General features: G+C 40.1%; 1 protein-coding gene across 2 annotated transcripts in view; it reads left to right on the forward strand.

Annotated features, from left to right (window-relative positions):
- Positions 1-767: 767 nt before the first annotated feature.
- The window catches only part of F13A1 (coagulation factor XIII A chain), a 163,328-nt gene continuing 143,366 nt past the window's right edge, over positions 768-20,729 (forward strand). Inside the window, exons 1-3 of one of the 2 annotated variants that reach the window (XM_040460663.1) lie at positions 768-861; positions 2,803-2,950; positions 13,674-13,862. In XM_040460663.1, coding sequence (XP_040316597.1) covers positions 2,821-2,950; positions 13,674-13,862 — 319 coding nt within the window. In that variant the 5' untranslated portion in view covers positions 768-861; positions 2,803-2,820. Of the gene's footprint in view, positions 862-1,015; positions 1,209-2,802; positions 2,951-13,673; positions 13,863-20,729 lie in introns of those variants that run through there. The other variant, XM_040460664.1, reaches the window with a different exon arrangement.

The raw sequence follows: 20,729 nt of genomic DNA on the forward strand, positions 1-20,729 counted from the left end.
TTTTTTACCGTGCTCTCTATGAAATTAGATCAAGGGGCAAGGTCAGAAATTTGAAGACAGTAAAGAAGGTTAAAAATAGGTTGTTTGAAAATAGGACTATTTAGAGATACAAAGACTCAGAAAAAAATATATACATAGAAGAAAAATTTTCTATTTCTCCTGTTATTTGAAGACAAACCAGAATGGTTTTCAGGGGGAAAAAAGATGTTATTTTCTAAGTTTTTTGACACTCTAAGTTATTTACTCGTCCCCTCCTGTGGGAAGTCTTGCAGTAAGGTGGTAGCTGAAGTTCCCATGGATGTTGCCAGCACGTAGACCAGGCCCCTCAGCCTTATTTACACAAGAAGGAGATGCTTCGTGCATGGTCACAGCTGTCTGTGACCTGTCTGCAAGAGGGCAGAGGCACCCTTCATCCGAGCCGCACCAGTGGCCCTCAGAATTCCGGAGGGCAGGGACATTGCCCTGTGCAGAAAGACATTTCCAGCCTCTCTGACCAAAGGGCAGAGGCAGGGTCTGCTTGGCACTGGAGAGGGGCTGCAGAACCAGAGGTGGGGATGGCGAGGAGAAGCAGGGCTGGACACTTGGGAGTCAGGGGGGTTGTCGGTGGAAGGAGGGGCTCACTCCGGAATAACACAGCAGGGTGGCAGAAGTAAATAGGAAGTCCTAGAAGCTGCTTGGTTTGCTCCAGCTGTCAAGAAGGGGGAGGAGAAAACCCTGTGGGACGGGGGAAGAGGGTGGGGGCTGTTAGGATGTTATTTAAGAGCCAACTTTCTTGTCCTTTTAACTGCGTCCTTTTGAGGAAGTGTCCCTGAGCAGCACAGCGCCAGCCTGAGGCTAGGGCACCTCGGGAGGGGACCGCAGGTAAGCAGCCCGGCAGCTGCGAGCCTGCAACCAGGAGCCAAGGGGCCCCCCGCTAGGTCTGCCCCCTGCCTGGGGTTTCCGGAAATCCCTCAGAGGGCTGCTCCGGGTGTAGGGGGCGGGGGAGGGGCAGCCTCCTTGTCCAGTTCTGTTCCTAGTCCCTATCTCCGCGCCTACCCAGCGCCACTTCCATCAGAGGGGGCTCCTCGGGTTCTCTTCCAAGTAGCCCTGAAGGCACTGCTTGCAAGAAGGCCACTAGCTGGGAATGAGGGACTTGGGAGTGCTCCCCTAAGGGAGGACTCTGGAGGGGTGAGACAGAAGGATGGAGAGAGATAGGGAGATAGAGCTAGGTAAGAACACCTACTTGGCTCGGCTTTCTGTCCCTGTGTATCCTCTGTTCCCCTCCCAATTCGAGAGCTGAACTTGAGCGCCTGCCTAGCCCCCTACCCCCCACTCACCTGTGAGAAGGGAGTGCTTCTGCCCACCCAGCCAGGCCTGCACAAGATCCTCTTACTGGCCAAGCACCTGGGGATCCCCAGCTCTCTGCTTTCTGGGTTCTCTCTCTCAACAGGCCAGTGCCCTGCTGGGCTCTGCTCTGTACTACCCCCAAACCCTCTCTCCCCTAGTGATCCTAAGCCCACCCTTGTTATTCCCCTGCAGAGGACTGCTTTTTCCCCTGTGTTCCCTCCATCATTAACCCTTTCTCCTTGTCCCCTGAGTTCACTGGAGACTTTGTGTAAATATGTCTGTAGGTATTTATGGAAACCTATTCAGACTTTATACTTGGAAACATTGCTATCTCCGTCCCAGACCAAATACCCTAGTAAGTGATTATCTTGTCTCCAGCTGTGTTGCCTTTGCTTCTAGAACAGTCTACTCTGGTTTGCCTCTATAGTGGAGGCTCTTCATCTTTGGAGGGTGTGCTTGGTTTTGAAAAAAAAAAAAAAAAAAAGCCAAATAGCCAAGAGTCATGACTGGGTGATCCAGGTGATCAAGGTGAAAGCTTCATTTGGGTCAGAAACAAGGGCTCCCTTTATTTGGTCAGTTGGTCAACAAGTACAGACTGGGGAGTGACAGTGAGGTGTGTGGTATTTGAGCTGGCTCCTTGCCTGCACAAACTCCGGAGGAAAGGGAAGTAGGCTTGGAGCTAAGGCACTGTTAGCACCACTGACCAAGTACATTTAGAGAAAGGCTATTTATAGCCTTATTTAAAATTGCCAATGTCCCTCCCCCCCCCCCCCCCCACAGACTCCATCTGCCTTCTCCTCTGTGTGGTCCTGGCTCCAAAGTAATGGCCACCTTCTTATACCCCTTTGTGTTTACTTCTGGAAAGTGTGGGCTCCACCCTAACCCTCACTAGACTCTAGGTCAACAATCCTCTGTTTCGTTCTCTGGTGTATCCCAAGTGCCCACATCACAGCCTGGCACATAGTAGGCCCTCATTAAACATAGGTTGAATTACCCTGCAAACATGAATGCTTTAGAGGATGCTGCTTATCTAAACACGGCTGGATGAGGTTGTTCTTAAAAGTAACTTAGGCTTCCTAAGCCTGTATGAAATGGACATACATACAGGCATATGACAGTAAACATTTCCACAAAGATACAGCCTTTAGAGCTAATGAGGGGATTAAAAAAAAAAACCTGCTTTCTAAAATCGTTTACATTTTTCATTTCTCCAAATAACGCCCTTTTCTTCTGCTTTCCATATGTTTTGACAAACAAGAAATCTCCCCAAGATCCTTGGGGAGCTATACTCCATCATTAGACTAATCCTTACTGCCACTTCGCAAGTTTTATTTATGCGAAACTCAAAATGTGTTGCTCCAGTGCTATCTCACACAGATATGTCTGTTTCTCTATTTTTGAATCCTTGTCTCCAATGTAATTCACCTCACATTCCTTTTCTGTGTCTCCCGCCCCCCCCCCATCCCTCCTCCCAAGGATCTTGTGAAGCTAAGAATGTCGGAGACCTCCGCACCTGCACTTGGAGGCAGGCGAGCCCTGCCCCGAAACGCCTCCAATGCGGCAGAGGATGACCTCCCCACTGTGGAGCTGCAGGGGCTGACCCCCCGGGGCTTCAACCTGCAAGGTACAGGCACAGCCACCTGCTTCTCCCTGCAGGTGCTGGCTGAGTCAGCACCCTTTGTCTCCACTAAGCTCCCACAAAAGAGGTGCCCCTGCCAGTGTCTGGTATTAAAGAAAAGACTCCCAGGCCTTCTTTGGAGTGGTCAAAGGACCAAAGACTCAGATTCTTGTCCCAGTTCTGCCACTTAATAGCTTTGTGATCCCAGGGAAGTCACTTTGTCTTTCTACCTCTTGGCTATTTCCTCTATAAAACAAGGGCGCTGGCTTAGCAGGTGCCTCTTCCAGGGCTACCGTTCTGTTTTAAAAATACTCTCTAGCTGGAAGTTTCCACTTCCAAAATATTGTGGCTGTTTTGATTGTCTGGCTTGTGCCTCCTTCCTTCTCCCTCCTCCCTCCTCTCTCCATCACTGTGAATTTCAGAGCTGGAGAAAGATGCCAGACTCTGACAGTAATGGAGATGGAAACCCTCTATTTGTCTCCAGAGCAGCCTGCTGAGCAGGTGAGGCAAGCTGCTTCCCCTGCTCTTGCCTCCACTGATCCCCAGGGACCTGCTCTGGGAGTAGCAGCCAGAAGCTGACCTCCGCTCAGCCCTGTCAGCTGTGATGGGACCCAGGTGCCAGCAGTGGCTTGGTGACACAGGTGCCATTCCCTTGGGCCATGGCAGGAACATTCAGACTCATGTCCCTGAATGGCATCTAGCAGGGAGCACTTTTTGTCAGTAGCACACATGCACCAAGCCCATTTTTGGTCCTGAGGGGGCTCTGTGCTAAGTTTCATTGGGTGTGAACACCCACTTGCTTGGGTAGGTGCCCACCATCACCTTGGGGTGTGTGGCTAATTTGCCTCATCAGAAAGAAGTCAGCAGTTGAAAGCAAAGAAAAAGAACAATGCCGATCACTAACAAGTCCAGCAAATCAGAACTTCTCGACATTGTGGACAGATTTGATTGTGTTACTATCACATCCAGCCGGTTGATACTCAATTGTGAAAACAGAGAGAGATCTAGTACCATCCATTAAGGTACCATCCAAATTTGGAGGAGAGAACTCACAGAAGGGCATCTTCAGTTTAATAGAAGGGTCCAGACAAACTTGTGAACTTGTAGTTCTGATCTATCTCTCCCAGCTGGGTGCCACATTCTCTACAACTTCATCAGTAGAGCCACAGAATAGAGTTAAAAAGGACTTGCTAATCCTCATGTTATAGGTGAGGAAGATTCAATCATCTAAATTCCCATGTTACAGGTGAGGAAACCGAGGCCAAAGCAAGTAATTAATGTCCACTCCTTCACGGATCAATCTAAGATAGGATCCTTCCTTCCTTCCTTCCTTCCTTCCATCTTTTGAATGTAAATAAAATTGGAAAGCATGAGCATGTAAAATTATCAAGCAGATTACCTTGGTGTATTCAGTTTTCTAGAAGAATTCCCCTCTGGCAGAGAAGACTCTGGGCCCTGGGGAATGGTGGCCAAGGTGCTAAAAGAAGAGGGCAGGAAGAACAGAAAGAGAGAGGGGCGCAGGATCAGTGAAGAGAAATGTGCACAGAGACAGTGAGATGTAGCAAAGAACACTCCGGTCCGAGACTCAGAAGACCTGGGTTCTGTTTCCACATTTGCCATTTGCTTACTTTGTCACCCAGGGGAGCTTCATTTTCTCCATCAGGAAAATGGAAGCAATACCTACTTTACAGTTGCCATTGTGATCAAATGATCAGTGCCCATGAGACACCGATCCATAGGACGTGACCTACAAATGCTCCTTGATTCAGAAGCAGGTTATCATACCCTACTAGGTTAGGGGCCCACCACAGTGAAAGGGGCCCACCACTTCCAAGGGAAATGTGTAACCACCTGCAGGGTCTGTCTACCTGAAATCTGAACAAAATGTTGCTAATAAGAAATCAAAACTTCCAGAAAACTTGAGCAGGTGGGTTGATTTAAAAAACAAACAAACCTGGGTTTACTGTTTTTTGTTTATTTTTGGATGCACAGGTGGGGAATTATATTGAAGAGAATTATTTGGAAAAATCAGTCATCATGTATCCACAGCCCAAGTGACATTCTGGGATACCTATTACAGACCTTGGCAGAGGTGTGTGAGTGTCCAATGACTGTACGATGAATGAACAGTCACTGGAGAATTGAATGACTCATCAGCCCTAGAGTCATTATAATCTTATTATTAATAGCATGTTCCAGATTTCATAAACATGCATGCATTTAATGTGAACTAATTGCTACTCACTATGAGAACAGGGTCTCAGAACCCAGGGAGCATAGAGGAAAGTCCTAGATGAGTAGAACAGAAGAAAATACCAGCATATAAACCACCTGATCAAGGAGGACTGTCTCCTACTTATCCTTTATATTTCAAATTTCTCTGACACGAAATACATCAACTTGTCCCAACTTATCCCCTGCTAAAGTAGTCACGTATTTAACTTCTGTCTTCTTGCAGTTTATGCAGTGACCACTAGGGGCGTGCAAGAGGGCTTGGATCTCCCTGAGCCCTTGCCTGAGGACGCTTTGGCTCTCAAAGTCGTAAGGCAAACTCTCCTCATTTTTTCCAAAAGCGTCCCTTTAGCAAGCTACTTGTACCAAGCTGACTGAAAAGGCAGAAAAGCAAGAGGAGGAAAGGGGGGAAATGGCAGATTTTTCGCTTCAAACAGCCTTGTGGCAGTCGATATATATAATATACACTGAATGTGAATAATACCCTTAATTCATAGCTTTTGTGAGTATTTGGTTAAGAATGACTTTAGCCTGCATTTCAGATTGTATAAACTCACATAAAGTTCCTCCCATCCAGCAGCACACTATTAACAAAAAATTGAAATGTTTGAGGTGACAGTGAAACCCCAGAGATAGGACCAGCTAGTCTCACTGGTGATGTTTGACATCTTCATGTGTTTTTAGGGGTCCTTAATGCCCTCTTCCGAACTCAGTTGTAGCTGAGAATGGTATGTGAAAATCTCCTCAGATTTCTAGATTTGCATCTCTTCCTATTAGACTGTTCTGCATGCTCAGTGGTTATTTCTGAAAATCTCTTTACAGCTTTCCTGGTCTCAAAAGTTATTTTAGGAGATGTAATGTTCGGGAAGATAACCTCATATTCTTGGTCTGGTTTGACTCTGCATTGTTAACCATAGTGATCATTTACAGTGATGATTATAATCCTTATTGGATACATCTAATGTGATGAATTCAACTGGAAAGCAAGTCTGGATTTCTAAAAAAAAAAATCAAATACAGGAGAGATCTCGAATCTTTCAAGCTAATGGAGTCTTGTACCTTTCTGAGCATCTCCTCCTTCCCACCCCATTCCCTGTCAGAACCAGATCAACTAGTTAACTAATTAATTATAAATCTCTCCTTTGTGCAGAATAAACCTCTCTGGGTTGAAGATTTTTAAAAGAATAAGAAAGACATTTAATGTATGATTCAGAAATGAGGTTGTATAGAATCAATTCATTCTTTCATTCGGTTTGTGTAAAAGCATTTAATGACTGCCACCTGTGTGTCAGGAACTATGCTAAGTTCTCTCTGGGGACACAAAGATGAGTAAGCCAATCCCTGGCTTCAAGTGGCTCTCGATTTAGTAGATGATATAGACACAGAAAATATCATTGAAATTCCATGCAAAAATAGCGTAACAGAAATTATGCCTATTGCAGCAAAAGAACAGAGAAAGGAATAACTTGGTGTGGGTACAGTGAGAAAGAGGACAACTGAGTTGGGTCTCAGAGGATGAATAGGAGTCTTCCAGACAGGCAATGCATGGGAACTGCATTTCTAGCAGAGAGAACAGTATTTATCAAGTAATGGGGATATGGTGGGGGATAAGCCTGGGGAAAGTAGGCAGGGACCTATTGTACACTGAGGTACACTGAGACCTTGCCTTTCCTCTTTGCAAAGGATTCTAAATAGCAAAATTAAATCATCAGAATTATGTTTCATGAAGGCAATTCTAATGGTGAGGGGAAAATGGAGAGAAGGAAATAAACTTGGAGGCTGCTGTTGAGATACTTCCAGCAAGAGGAGAGGTAGGCCAGACAGATTTCAGTCCCTGGAGAAGATGCTGGTCTCACTTCTTACTCCAGCTTGCTCTGGGCAGCTAAGCATTTCTTATACAGTTTACAGTACAGGACATTTGAATAGCAACAGTTGAAAAACAATAAGCTTCTTTTTAAGAAAATGTTTTTAATCATTCTAATTAATGATACTTTAAAACTTGAGGTTTCCAAAGGAAATATGAGAAAGGAACTTTTATCCTGTTGTTTCAACAATAAGCAGACCTACTTCCCCATGGACAGTATTTATGCCCACACTTTGGTAATAATATTACCGAAGATTGCATGGGGATTTCATTTCACTAGGGAATTCCTAGGATATGAACCTAAACATTTAACTTATCTCAAGATTCCATCTGTGACAGGTATAATCATTCTCCAAAGAATATTTTTACAACCTAAGGAGAAAATAATCTACTTTTTTTCATATTAGGGAAAGGGTAGGAGGACCAGGAAGCAGCTGGCTCATGAGGAGAGATTTTTTTTTTTAACCAGTCCATTTTCTGATGTGTTTGGGAATTAGGCTAAATTGTGTTAGGTAGACATTTTGAAAGCTGTCACTTTGAAAGAGCAAGCTGCCAACTTTCCAACTACAGTATCTCTCTAAAACAAAAACAAAAACAAAAACAAAGTAGCTTAGCAATGAGTGGCTCTATTTTGCCAGGAACCGGGCTTGGACAGGGAGAAGAAAATTCATTTCCTGTTTATGGCAAATGGAGCCTAGATGAGAAGTCTCCTTCAATCTAAACTATGTCTCATTAATCCAATAAGCAAAGCAGAAATCAATATGCCAGCTTAATGAGTGTTTACTGTTTACTACATGAAGAGGGACAGCGCTGACCAAAATGGACAAGAGAAAGAACTATGATGTTTTTATATCTATGCTCAAATTTTACAACCAACATCTATAGACCCCTTGCTATTGCTAGGTATTGTAAACACCAAATACAAAGCTTGATCTGTGGTGACTGTCCATGAGCAATGAAAGAAGTGTTGTTTAATCAGTGGTTTGAGGACCTCACCTTATTCCCCAGTGCTCAGGCCAACCCCTAGCAACTCCACAGAGCTATGCTGTGCTTTCCTTCTCCCTCTAACGATAAACAACCCTGCTGGTTACCCTTCCATATGTCTTGTCCATTTGACTAAAGTCTACAATATTGGTTCTTTAAACTCTTACTTTTAATGTCGCTTTTAATCTTCCGTGTCTTGGTCAAGTTTTATTTTTTAAATGAAATGTTTTCATTGGTTTAAATTATTTTAATATGCAGTTTTATTTTAAGAGATTACAAAGGGAAATCTTACTAATCATTGCCTTGGTTTTTCCCCACATAGAGTACAACCATAGTTTTCCATGATTTTTTTTTTCCTTTTTTCCTGTAGGCACTGACCTGTTGGAGGATTGTTGCAGTAAAGAATGAAAAGATCATTTAGAAAAAAAATAGAATTTTTTAAAACTCCATACTTAGAATGAGCATTATCAAAATTATAACATTGCAGACTACATTATTTTAAAACAAATTCTTCATGTATATGCTAACATGTTTATTTTATATATTATTATTTAATTTATATTTATAAATATATTTAATATATATTTATGTGACAAATACAAACATATTATATATATTTTTGCTTTCACTATGAAGCTGCAGTGGTTTTTTTGGCTTATATTTTATAGACTCAAAAGAATCTATTAGTACTCTTATTTACCTTATGTTATAAGTAATATATGAATTATGCACTATCAAGGCATGGAATCTTTATTCCTGTCTGAAATGAAAGTGCTACTCTGGGGGCCTCATATTATGAAACCACAGATCACTATCTTCAACGCTGTACAATATATAATATACTATACACACATATATACAATATACTATATATAGTCCTGAAATTGGTATCTGTTAAGAATGAAATTGTCTGATAAATAACATTTAAAGGACTCCCGTGATTAATCTTCTGATAAATAGAATATCCATTTTATGATTAATAACCAACTCTAAGTTCCAAATTTTCAGGCATTACATTTGTTTAAAGTAAAAAGTGGTATATTTCCCATGGCGTCTTTTCACATCTTCCCAGATACAGTGAAGATGAGATCTTGTCCGCAAAGGCTTATAGTTTCATAGATAAATGGCCTATATTAAGATGACACAAAGTGCTTCATGATAATAAATTTTTATTAAAAAAAGGAAAAACATATTCTGGGAATATGGAGGGGAATAAGGAGGGGAAATTTATTTCATCCACTTGTGGAAATGCAAGAAAAGAAAAGCAAGCCTGTCTTCTCAGAATACACCTCCCCATTTTGCAGATGATAAAACGGAGGCACAGGAAGTTTGTATAACTGGTCCAAAGTCATGGTGATAGTCAGTGCCAGAACTGGGATTTGAGTCCAGAAAATCTGCCTCAAAAATCTATACTCTTATCCACTATGCTATTCTCCTGTCTTAATAATAACAATGATAAAACAATGAAAATAATTTGTGAGAATTTGCTAGGGCCAGACACTGTGCTAAAGCAGTTTACATACATTTTTTCATTTAATCCCTACACGAGCCCTGTAAAGCAAACATTCTATTATCTTTTTAAAGGAAAGAAAACTGAAGCTCAGAGAGATTAAATAACTTCTCTGAGGTTGCACAATTAGTAAGTAGTGAAGCATCACCCAGAACATATTCTGCAAAACACTGAACTCCACAGAAAATAGTCCCCATGAGCATTTAAGTTTGGAAGACATGGCACCTATAGGATATTTACAATGCACATCAATATATTAAAGTCTCCCATAAATCCTGCAAGAATCCTGATTGACTTTGGTTAAGCAGCATTTCCCTCTTATTCTTCCAATAGATATCAGTACCCCACAGAAGTAGTACTGTGTTTCACTACTTCAGGGATAGACTGACTTTAACCAGACTCACTAGACATTAACCAAATTCATGGAACTAGAAAGCCAGAGTTTTCATTTGCAATAAGAATAAAACCAGTGAGAGCCAGATACTAAAAAAAAAAAACAAAACAAACAAACAAACAAACAAACAAACAAAAAACCTTGAATTTGTCTTTCTAGCTTTATATTTCCCTTTGGCGAGGCTGCTTGGGAAGCCAAGGCATAAAGCCAATATACTTATTTTCAGGGGCACATTATCATGGAAGAGGTGGTGGGATGAGATGAGGCAAATCCTGGCAGTGCTCCAGAACCAGTGCTTTCATCACCTGGAGGCAGATTAAACTCATCCCATCCTTCATCTGGAGTGCCACAGCAGACTTTCAGCCGACCTTCCTGCCTCCAACACTGCCACCATCCATTCCTTTTCTTACTCTGTCACCAGAAGCAGTTGAAATTTATATACATAAATCTAATCATGTCATTTTGCTGTATCAGATTTTTCACTGGATCCCCAGTGCCGTTAAAATCGAAATTACTCACATGGTCTACAGGACTGGCATGAGTGGCTTACTTTTCCTCTGTGGTCCCACTAGCACATTCCAGCCAACCAATCATGCTTCAATTTCTTAAGTAAACTACACTCTCTCTTGCCTCAGTCTTCACTCATCCTCCTCTCTCCCTGAAATATCCTTCCCCACCCCTTTTTCTACCTGGAAAACTTGCTCACCTTTCTGACCATTGTTTATATACCTCACGTCCTCCAAGGAGCTTCCTTAATCCCCCCTGCCAAATCTTGGTTACAGGTTCCCTATACCTTCCAGATACCCTCCTCCATCAAATACCCTGTACCACTTTATCAGAATATTTATGGTGCCATGTCATAACTATCTTTTCAATTTTTAGTATCTACCACTGTTCATTTATCTAGGTTGTATTTACTAGGCAGTGACCTAATCAGCATTTATATTCATGTCTTGAATGGCAACATAAAATGACACACATAAAATTCCTGGAGGACAGCAGGTTGGGGAGAGTATTAAATACACTGAATATATGCTTAGGGTCTAAAATTACATTAAAAGCTTGGAGCAATTAACCAAATGCAGTAAGATGAAATTCAACATAGATACATGTAAAACCTTAACACTAAGCTACAAAGAAGAAAATCTTTGCATAGATATGGCTAAATGGCAACATGAGTGAGTGGTTTCTAAGGGTCTAGATTGAATCCTAATCATAGAAATGACATCAGAATGTATTTTTAAGGCTTTCTCTCTATCAGGTGCTTCACGTTGATCAATAAGATAGAACTATTTAAAATACTAATGATATCTTGGACTGAAATAACAGAAATATACTATTTATTTGGAAAGATGTAGTGGTCTCATTGTTTTTCATTGGGAATTTATAAAATGGAATATATTCCAGAACAAAGTAGTGGGTAAAAGGTCTGGAAAAGAACAGTGGAAGAAATGGTGAATGTTTTAGTCAAAGGAATAGAAGCTTTTACATACCTAAGGAGTACCAGATGAAATGAATAGAATGCATTCTATATTTATCCAGAAGTCAGAACCAGGATCCATTGTTAGAAAAATTGCAAGGAAGCAAATGTCAGTTCATCTTACGGGAGTTTTTCAAATAATTAAAATTGTTTAAAAATGGACTGTTCACCTTGCAAGATAGTGGGTTTCCCATTCAGATGAAGACAAAAAGCCTAAGCATTCGGGCTTTCAAGATGTTTCATGCAGTACATAGGTCTATCAGATGCTCTAGAAAGTGCCTTTGCCCTCAGAGATTCTGTAAGGCTATATCAGTGCATTCCTTCCAATCATGCTGATGGAGACCTGATTAAACCTATTTCTGAGGATTAAGTTTTTAGACATTTAAACAAAATGAAACGTTATGGAAAGGTACAGTGTGAAGAAAGATGACCAGATGAGTTGATTACTAAGGTCCTTTTCAACTAAGACATTTATGATTCTCTAGCTCTTTCTGAGGTTGGCTTAACACTGGGGACTGTAACCTTAATAAGGTCAGAGAAGTTAGGGGAAAGGCAGCTTAGAAGAGAGAGGTCTAGAGAATTAAACATCTTCCACCCACAGCATAATGGAAGGAAAGTGCCCTTCAGGGGACTATGTTCAGGGTTCTGCAATGGGGTAAAAATAAAACTGTATCTTGCACTTTCTATGTGCTGTAATATCACGGTCACAGTAACCCACTGAGCATCACACCGACCATCAGAGTTTATATTTAAGCTCTCCACAAGTAAGACTATGGCCCCACTATATGCCAGGCATAGTATGAGAGTCGTCGTCATGTTATGTCATTGAATCTTTGTAGAAATTCTCAAAGTTTTAGTATCCTCATTTGAAAGGTGAGAAAAAACTCAGCTGCTATGAGGCAAACATCCCTTACCTAAGTAATTAAGACGCCTGAGATTCAAACTCAGGATTACCTGGACTTTGAATTAATGAAGAATGTTTCAGGAACTCCTAGACTTTTGAACTGGAGAGTATCTTAATGAGTCCAACTTCTTGATTTCACCTATGAGACAAAAATGGGTTCAGAGGGGACCAGGTGTCCTTTTACACAGGATTCCTGTGTAAAAGCAAAGGAAGGCAGTCTTTGAGGAGTCTTTGAGCCTGGAGTCTTTGAGGGTGATGCTCCAGCATGATACAGACTCAGCAGCTGTGCACCCTGTGTTCACAGCCGTGAGGGCAAAGCATGCAACAGGTGGGTTCAGGGAAAGGGTGGGTGGGCAGGAGGCTAGTGTACCCCCACCAGCCTCTCTCATGAATTCCCCTTTAGAACTCCAAGTGTGAGCGCACAGAAATCTGTCTCTAGACTAGATCTTGCAAACTACAATGTAGATGGGTAGAGTGACCTCCACATTGAGTGATCATTTGCAGAGGGAACGGGAGAAAGGTGCGAGGGGATCTAACTGTTACCTGGTACTATCATGTCTCAAATAAGTGTATAACTGACATATACTCTCCCAATTCCAAAAACCAAAGGAAAAACCTATAGATTTTTTTCAGCATACCATGGTTTGACTTCCAGACTGGTCATTTAGGAGCTAGGGAAATGTGAGGCTTGTTCCTGCATGTTCAAAGTGGAAACCGTTATATGTATCTCAATGAAATGTCAGTATCCTTTCTCCACACTTGTTCTTTTCTTTCTTGCCTTTGAGGAATCAGATCTACTTTTAGAAATAACAAAAGGAGGCTTTTGACCCTTTCTAAAGTAAGAGGAGAATTTTGGATTAAAGGTTAACTTTGTCCTTGTAACATCTCTTTGAGGGTTTATCATATTTGATTCTTCCCTTTTTAGAGATAAGAAAATTGAAGTGGCTATACTCTGCTTATCCCTAGTTAGTGACATAGTGAGTTGGTAGTCATGATGGTGACCACCTGCCATCATGAAAGAAGTGTGAGTGTAGGAATGTGAAGACTTGAACTCTGGTCCTAGTTTCTCTGTACCTAGACCTGTATGGGAGGCATCATCAACACTGCTCTGTCTATCCTACAAAAGTGCCCTGTGGTATAAAATGAGATTAGAGGGGGGGAAGCTTTTAAAGTCATTGTTAGAACAAGAATGTCACAAGAGACTGACCCCCAAATCCGCCAGCCCCCTGTAGAGGGTTCTATCTAACAGGCCTCATTAACTTGCTTCTTCAAGAAAAACCAATCTGGTTTTTTTTTTTTTGAGTTTGTGGTTAAACCAAAGTCACTCAATGGTTTCCCTTAATTGTTTTCTATGTGTGTAGACTACCTCAATGTCACAAATGTTCACCTGTTCAAGGAGAGATGGGACAGCAACAAAGTGGACCACCACACTGACAAGTATGAAAACAGCCACCTGATTGTACGCAGAGGACAGTCTTTCTTCATTCAGATTGACTTCAATCGTCCATACGACCCCAGAAGGGATTTCTTCAGAGTGGAATATGTCATTGGTAAGTGCCACACATAAGTCATGCCATGATAGTCCATCTGTGTCATCACATCATGATTGTCATGATAGCATGGGTCGCATAGTAGAAAGGGATACAGGTGCAATTGTGTTATTTCCTAGAATTATACTGTGACAGTTGGCTGGACCTGGGACCACATCCAGCTCCAGGACCACCTTATATTCTAAGATGGGTCTGTATAATGCCAAACACCAATAATTTGGGCCTACCCTGGTAAAATTCTTACATACTAAAAGTGAGTATAATTAATACAAAATGTTAGTTAATTAAATTATTTTTCACAAATGGCTTTGCAATCCTATAGTGTGGCTTTTAGTTTATCAGCTCTACTCTTATGATTTATTTGGTTTTATGTACCAAAATTATTTGCAATTCTTAGTATTATTTGAAATTCTTAGTATATAATCTCCATACAAGCATTTCCCAAAGTTTGCTTTGCTCTAAACTGCTCCCGTGTAATGGCTCATAAAATATAGACCATCAAATAAAGTTCACTAAACATTTATACTCTAATCTCCTTTTGTAGGTTGACAATACACATTAGCTTAACAGTTCAGGAAGGTACCATTTAAATCTGTTTGGTTCAGTGTTTCCCCAATTAATTTTATCCTGGAATCCTTTATGTTATAGCTATTAACATTTGACACATTTTAGTAAATATTTATCTAGACATTACAAATATAGCAAGTAAACACATGCACAAAAAAGCAAAAATGGTTCGATATCAAAAAAGCTGTCCATATAATCCTATATATAAATAAAATAAAAACCAGGCAATCAAACTAATACTCACTGAAAGGAACATATTAAACTCAGCAGCTGTTTTTTTTTAAAAGACTTTAAATAAGATAAAAGTAAAAGAAATCTCCTCAATTATAATAAAGATTATTTACCCCAAAGCAACAACTTTTGGTATCCTAAGTGGCAAAAAATTCATTTAATTATAATCAGAAATTAGGCAGAGATACCTGTTATTGTCATTCTTTTGTTGTTGTTGTTGTTGTTGTTAAGCATTGCTTTAAGGATTTCAGCAAATGAACAATTTAAGAGAAATATCCTATAAATACTGGGAAAGAATAAAATTACATATTTTGCTAATGCTATGATAGTGTGTGTATATATATATATATATATATACCCAACAGATTCAAGAAAAAAAGCACAGTGTTAAAACTGGTAAGATGGCTGGATATAAAATAAATGTTAAAAAGTCAATAGCCTTTCTCTTTAGCAGTGAGGACCTAGAAATAGAAATAAGAAAAAATATTCCACATATAAAACTTACTAAAACTATGAAATGTAAAAACAAATTTTAAAAACCAAGACACACAGTGCAAATAAAGCAGCTATTAAATCTTAAAAAGAGACATGAAAAAACAATGAAAAGACAAATATGGTTTTGGATGTGATATCTCCATTTTTTAAGTCTCCCCAAATTAGTATATAAACATAGTGCATTTCCAATTGGAATCACAACAGAGGATTTTTTTTGTCTTGAATAAAATAACAGAGTTCATTTGTAAGAGTAATTACTTGGCAATAATCAAGAAAATGATACAAAGAAAGAATGAATAGTAGAGCATTTTCTATAAGAAGTATCTATTAGAATATACTATCAGAAGTGTTTCGTGGAACAGAATAGAAAATCCAGAAATAGATCTCAGTATGTAAGATTATGTAATATAGTTGTTGGTTTCATGGAGTAAGAAAAGTACATGGGCTTTTTGGCTTTTTGTTTGTTGTTTTAATAACGTATTTTACATCTCGGTATTTTAGTATATATGTATATTTTATTGGGTGTATATATTTGTTACATGTAAGTATATGCACTTGACATATTTTTGTATTTAATATATTTATCTATACATGTGTAATTATATATATTATTTTACATGTATATATATTTAGTTTATACATACCAAAATACCATAAGTGACTATATATATGAACAAATGACCAAAATGTAAATATCACAAGTGAAATCAATGGATAAAAGATAGAGCTGGAAAAATATTCAGAACATACATATGAGATAAAAGGTTAATGTAGAAAAAAAATCTCTTACAAATTGACAATCTGAAGACAAGCAATAGAAAAATAGACAAAGTATATGAAGAAACGATTCAAAACCGAGAAAATCCAGATAACCTGTAATCATATGAAAACATGCTCAAATTCATTGGGATTGGGAAAGCCAAAGTCATTTGTATCCAACAGGCAAAAATTTAGAAAAACTGTAATATCTGTTGCTGGCATGTATGTCTAGAAAAACACACATTGCTGATATAAATGTACAATTTCATAACCTCCTTAGAATGCAACTTGGCAGGATCAGTTTTGGGATTATCAGTTTCAGGATATTAAGAGGACATATGCCTTTGAGCTAACAACTCCACTCTTAGAAATCTATACCATAGGTATTTAAAATCTAGTTTATAAAGATGGCTATTATTTACTGCAGCATTATTTATAGTGGCAAAAAATGAAAAAATCTCTTAATAATGGAATGGTGGATATATTCACACAATGAATTGTTACTTTTAAAAAAAGAATGAATTAGACCTATGCCAGATGATTTCAACAGAGGTAGTATTGAGGAAGCAAAATATGGAGGAGTACCTATGATCTTCTCTACATGCAACTGTGTTCGTGCATAGGTCAATAGAGTGTTGTGAGTGCAGAAAAGAGTAAGAAGCACACACATAGGTGATGATATGCATTCCTTGGTGGGAGGGTAGGAAGGAGGGAGAAGCAGAAGGAAAGGGGAAACTAGTGAGGAAGAGAGAAAAAAAGCAAGCGTGATGATATCATTATATGTACGCATCTAGATAAAATTATTGATCTATGTGGAGATATACATGTGTGTATATATGTATATGTGTAATTTATGTATACATCTATATTTATACATATGCATTATATATATAAAGAAATTACAAATAATACAATCAGAACTAAAAATAAACAGCACTTCCTTAGGAAAAAAGTCTCTGGCCCCTAACTACTCAAGGTCTCTGGTTTGTACTCACTTTCATTTACAGTGCAAATTCATACATAAATGTGGGGAAATTGGTTGAAGCCAGAGTGGAAATGGGAAAGGAGGAAAAGAGATCCCTGAGTCAGAATGAACATCATCAGTACGACGTGTGGGTTCTGGGCAGAACTCTTTATTATCCCAATTGTGGGGTAAGAGAAAGAAAAACTAAAGCACTATTCCTGTATGTTAAGCGAAATGTAATAACCACAATTTCATTACATTTAGGGAGCAGACTATTATTGTTCGTATTTTTTAATACAATTACTTCAGGTGAGAAAAGACTCCACAGCTAATGTTTTTCACAGTATTTTTAAATCTGATGAAAATTTATTTTTATTTCTTTCCCTAAGTGCATTTATCTCTTTCAAGTGTGGGGTGTGTGTGTGTGTGTGTGTGTATGCACATTTGTTTGGAGTAGTCGATTAAAATGCCCTTCACACCTTTATAATGTAATGATCACTCCATGCGAGTCAACAAACACACTTTTGAAGTTCCATCCCCAGTTTTGCTCCAACTACACAGGAATTTTATCTCCTTCCAGCCAAATATTTAGTGCAAGGAGGGAGGAAGCTTTTGTCCCTGAAGTGGACTTGACTGAGGTCTGAGGCTCTTTCCACAGACCGTTCAGAAAATAGCTATGATAATGGAAGTCTTAGGAAAACTGACACGATGAGTGTGAGGTCGGGTTCCTAGTGAGAGCTGGGAGCCACCGGGACAGCATGCCCAGTCCTGAGGGAGAAGGTCTGGGCACTACCGCAGCATCCCCCCAGCGAGCATGTGAACTCTTTTACAAAGGACTTTTTTCCTTCAGTAAAAAGGTGGGATGGGGGAAGCATAGCAAATTTGCCTTTGAGATAAAAGTCTATATATTTTAAAAACCAACACATATTCTAAATCCTTCTTAGAGCCCATGATGTGTACTTTCAGAGTTAAGTTGTATTCCAATGCGTGTAGCCCATAATAGGCATCATTACATTTGAGGATTTTGTATTTCCAAATTTATTGCAGAAACAAGGAAAGAAAACTAGCAAAATTCCAGAGTCTACTATTTAGTGCATGAGAATTCAAACACATTTCTAAAGGGCTGTAAAAGACCAATGATAGAGGATTTATCCAAGGCAGTCTCCTTTGTGCATCCCAGGTCATTCAGGGGGTGCTATGACCGCCCGAGGTTTCACCACCAGTGGTAGGACCAAGAGTGAAAAAAAGCACATTGTGGGACGCTCATGGGGCTCAGAGATTTTTCTCTTAAAATGCAGTATTTCTTTCAATAGGGTTGAATAAAACCATGAAAATTGGATTTTAAAAGTGATTACTGTAATGAGAAGAAATGTGTCAAATGTGCACTGGAAATGAAATTAAGAGCAAAGTCTTATACATGTGGGTGCACCCCACATGTGCAGCAGGAAACATAGAAAGTGGAAGTAGTGATTTAAAAAACAGAAAAGAGATGGGCGTCTGGGTGGCTCAGTCATTTAAGCATCCGACTTCAGCTCAGGTCATGATCTCATGCTCTGTGAGTTCAAGCCCCACGTCCGGCTCTGAGCTGACAGCTCGGAGCCTGGAACCTGCTTCAGATTCTATGCCTCCGTCTCTCTGCCCTGCCCCACTCACACTCTGCCTCTCACTGTCTCAAAAATAAATAAACATTTAAAAAATTAGAAAAAAACAGAAAAGAGAATACTTTGTAAAAAATAAACAACACATAACAAATCTCAAATATTTATTTTAAAGTGTTTATAACGCGATTAGATTTATCAGCACAGATCAATTTATGCACTACTTTCAAAGAATATAACCATGGCCTAGAGCTAGCTATTATTATGTTAAAAACACATAAAAAAGTAACTTTACACTTAATTGTTTCCAGTTTGCATTCAGTTCCTTATTATTGTTACCTTCTCTTCCCCCATGACTTTATGTAAGATGAACTGGGATGTGTTAACTCACAGGAGTTTCCTTTTTAAATGTTTATTTTTTGAGAGAGAGAAAGCTCAAGCAGGGTAGGGGCAGAGAGAGAGAGGGGACAGAGGAGCCAAAGGCTCTGAGCTGTCAGCACAGAGCCCAATGCGGGGTTGGAACTCACAAACCATGAGATCATGACCTGAGCTGAAGCAGATGCTCAACCAACTGAGCACCCCTGTGCCACTGAAGTTTCCTTTTGTTACTGTCTTCAGAGCCTAAGGCATATGATTTATTTATAAGTGATTCTGCCTTTAAATCAAGTTTTTTTTTCTTTCTTTATATTTATTTTTATTTTTTTAAACATCTATTCGTTTTTGAGAGACAGAGAGAGAGACAGAGCATGAGCAGGGGATGGGCAGAAAGGGAGGGAGACACAGAATCTGAAGCAGGCTCCAGGCTCTGAGCTGTCAGCACAGAGCCTGATGCGGGGCTTGAACCCACAAACCACAAGATCATGTCCTGAGCCAAAGTCGAATGCTTAAACGACTGAGCCACCCAGGCACCCCTTTCTTTATATTTAAATATTTAAATAAATAGACTCTGTCAGATGGTCCCAGCTTAATCCTTTGCTGGATCCTCAGAGAAAGTGAACAGGGGAATTAGTGCATCTTCTTGGCTAGGGCTTTCCATGCATGAGCTACAGATGGTCTCCATGCTTTGATAACTGTGTTCATTAGTTGCTGGAGGAGCACAGCCATCTCTGTGAGTTTGGTGGGATGTGTTAATGGATTTGAGGAGGTGGGGTGTGGCTGAAAAATGTTCCCAGTAAGGTCTATGGAACCTTTTCTTTCTTTCCACCTCTGAGCCTAAAGCCATGACATATCATGAAAGGAATGGAGCAGGATTAATTACAGATTTTGCTAACCTGTAGCTGCAGCCATGAAAATTTAGGAATAGCTGATGGTGACACTTTGTTATACTTTAACATGGGGTCTCCTTCTTGTTTGATACTCTGTTGAGAGAAAGTCATTCTGAGGAAAGAATTCTGAGCTGGATTCCTTACCAGCCATCCCCCTCAGAGCAGCCCTACCCAATTAGCCCTCCAAGGAGAAGACAGGGTTCATGAGCAAGTTCCTTCCTCCCTGGGCCCAATCACACAGCCCAAGGTGTGCAGGCCAGCACCTGGCAGATCTTCTTGCCTTTTCCTCAGTCTTGTGGTGGCTCCCCCAGCTCCAAGCTTCATATTTCTGGTGATGACAGAAAGAAGAGGGGAGGCATGGCCTCAGCAAAGCCTGTTCCTCCCATCAGGACAATGAAAGCAAACTGGTTCAGCAAACTATTCATGTCTCATTTGCCACCCTTATCTGTAAGAGAAACCATTAGATTATTTCATTTTTTCAGTCTCTTCAGAGGAGAGGGAGAGGGAGTGCTAAGAGCGGATACTGGTGGACACCCAGTGGTGTGTGTTAGCAAGCCCCTTCCAGCTTCACCATCCCATGAGTCTGAGAGTGCAGCTCACTGAGAGCACACTGAGGGTATTCATCTTGAGCCCAGGTTATAGGACAATATCAATTGCACATATTCTGAATTTTTTTTCTTTTTTAATATTTTTTATTCATTTTTGAGAGAGAGAGAGAGATAAAGAGAGAGAATGAGCATGGGAGGGGCAAAGGGGGGGAGAGCAAGGAAACAGCCGTGGGCCGATGTGTGACTCAAACTCACAAACCGTGAGGTCATGACCTGAGCCTAAGTTGGATAGTCAACTGACTGAGCCACCCGAAGCCCCTATATTCTGCATTCTTAATCACATAAACCATTGAAATATCCTCAATGCTTCAACATTTCTCTTCCACGCATTTCTTTTTTTTTTTTTTTTTAATTTTTTTTCAACGTTTTTATTTATTTTT

This window comes from Herpailurus yagouaroundi, unplaced genomic scaffold (assembly GCF_014898765.1).
Source record: "Herpailurus yagouaroundi ecotype Mexico unplaced genomic scaffold, PumYag 250, whole genome shotgun sequence".
NCBI lineage: Eukaryota > Metazoa > Chordata > Mammalia > Carnivora > Felidae > Herpailurus > Herpailurus yagouaroundi.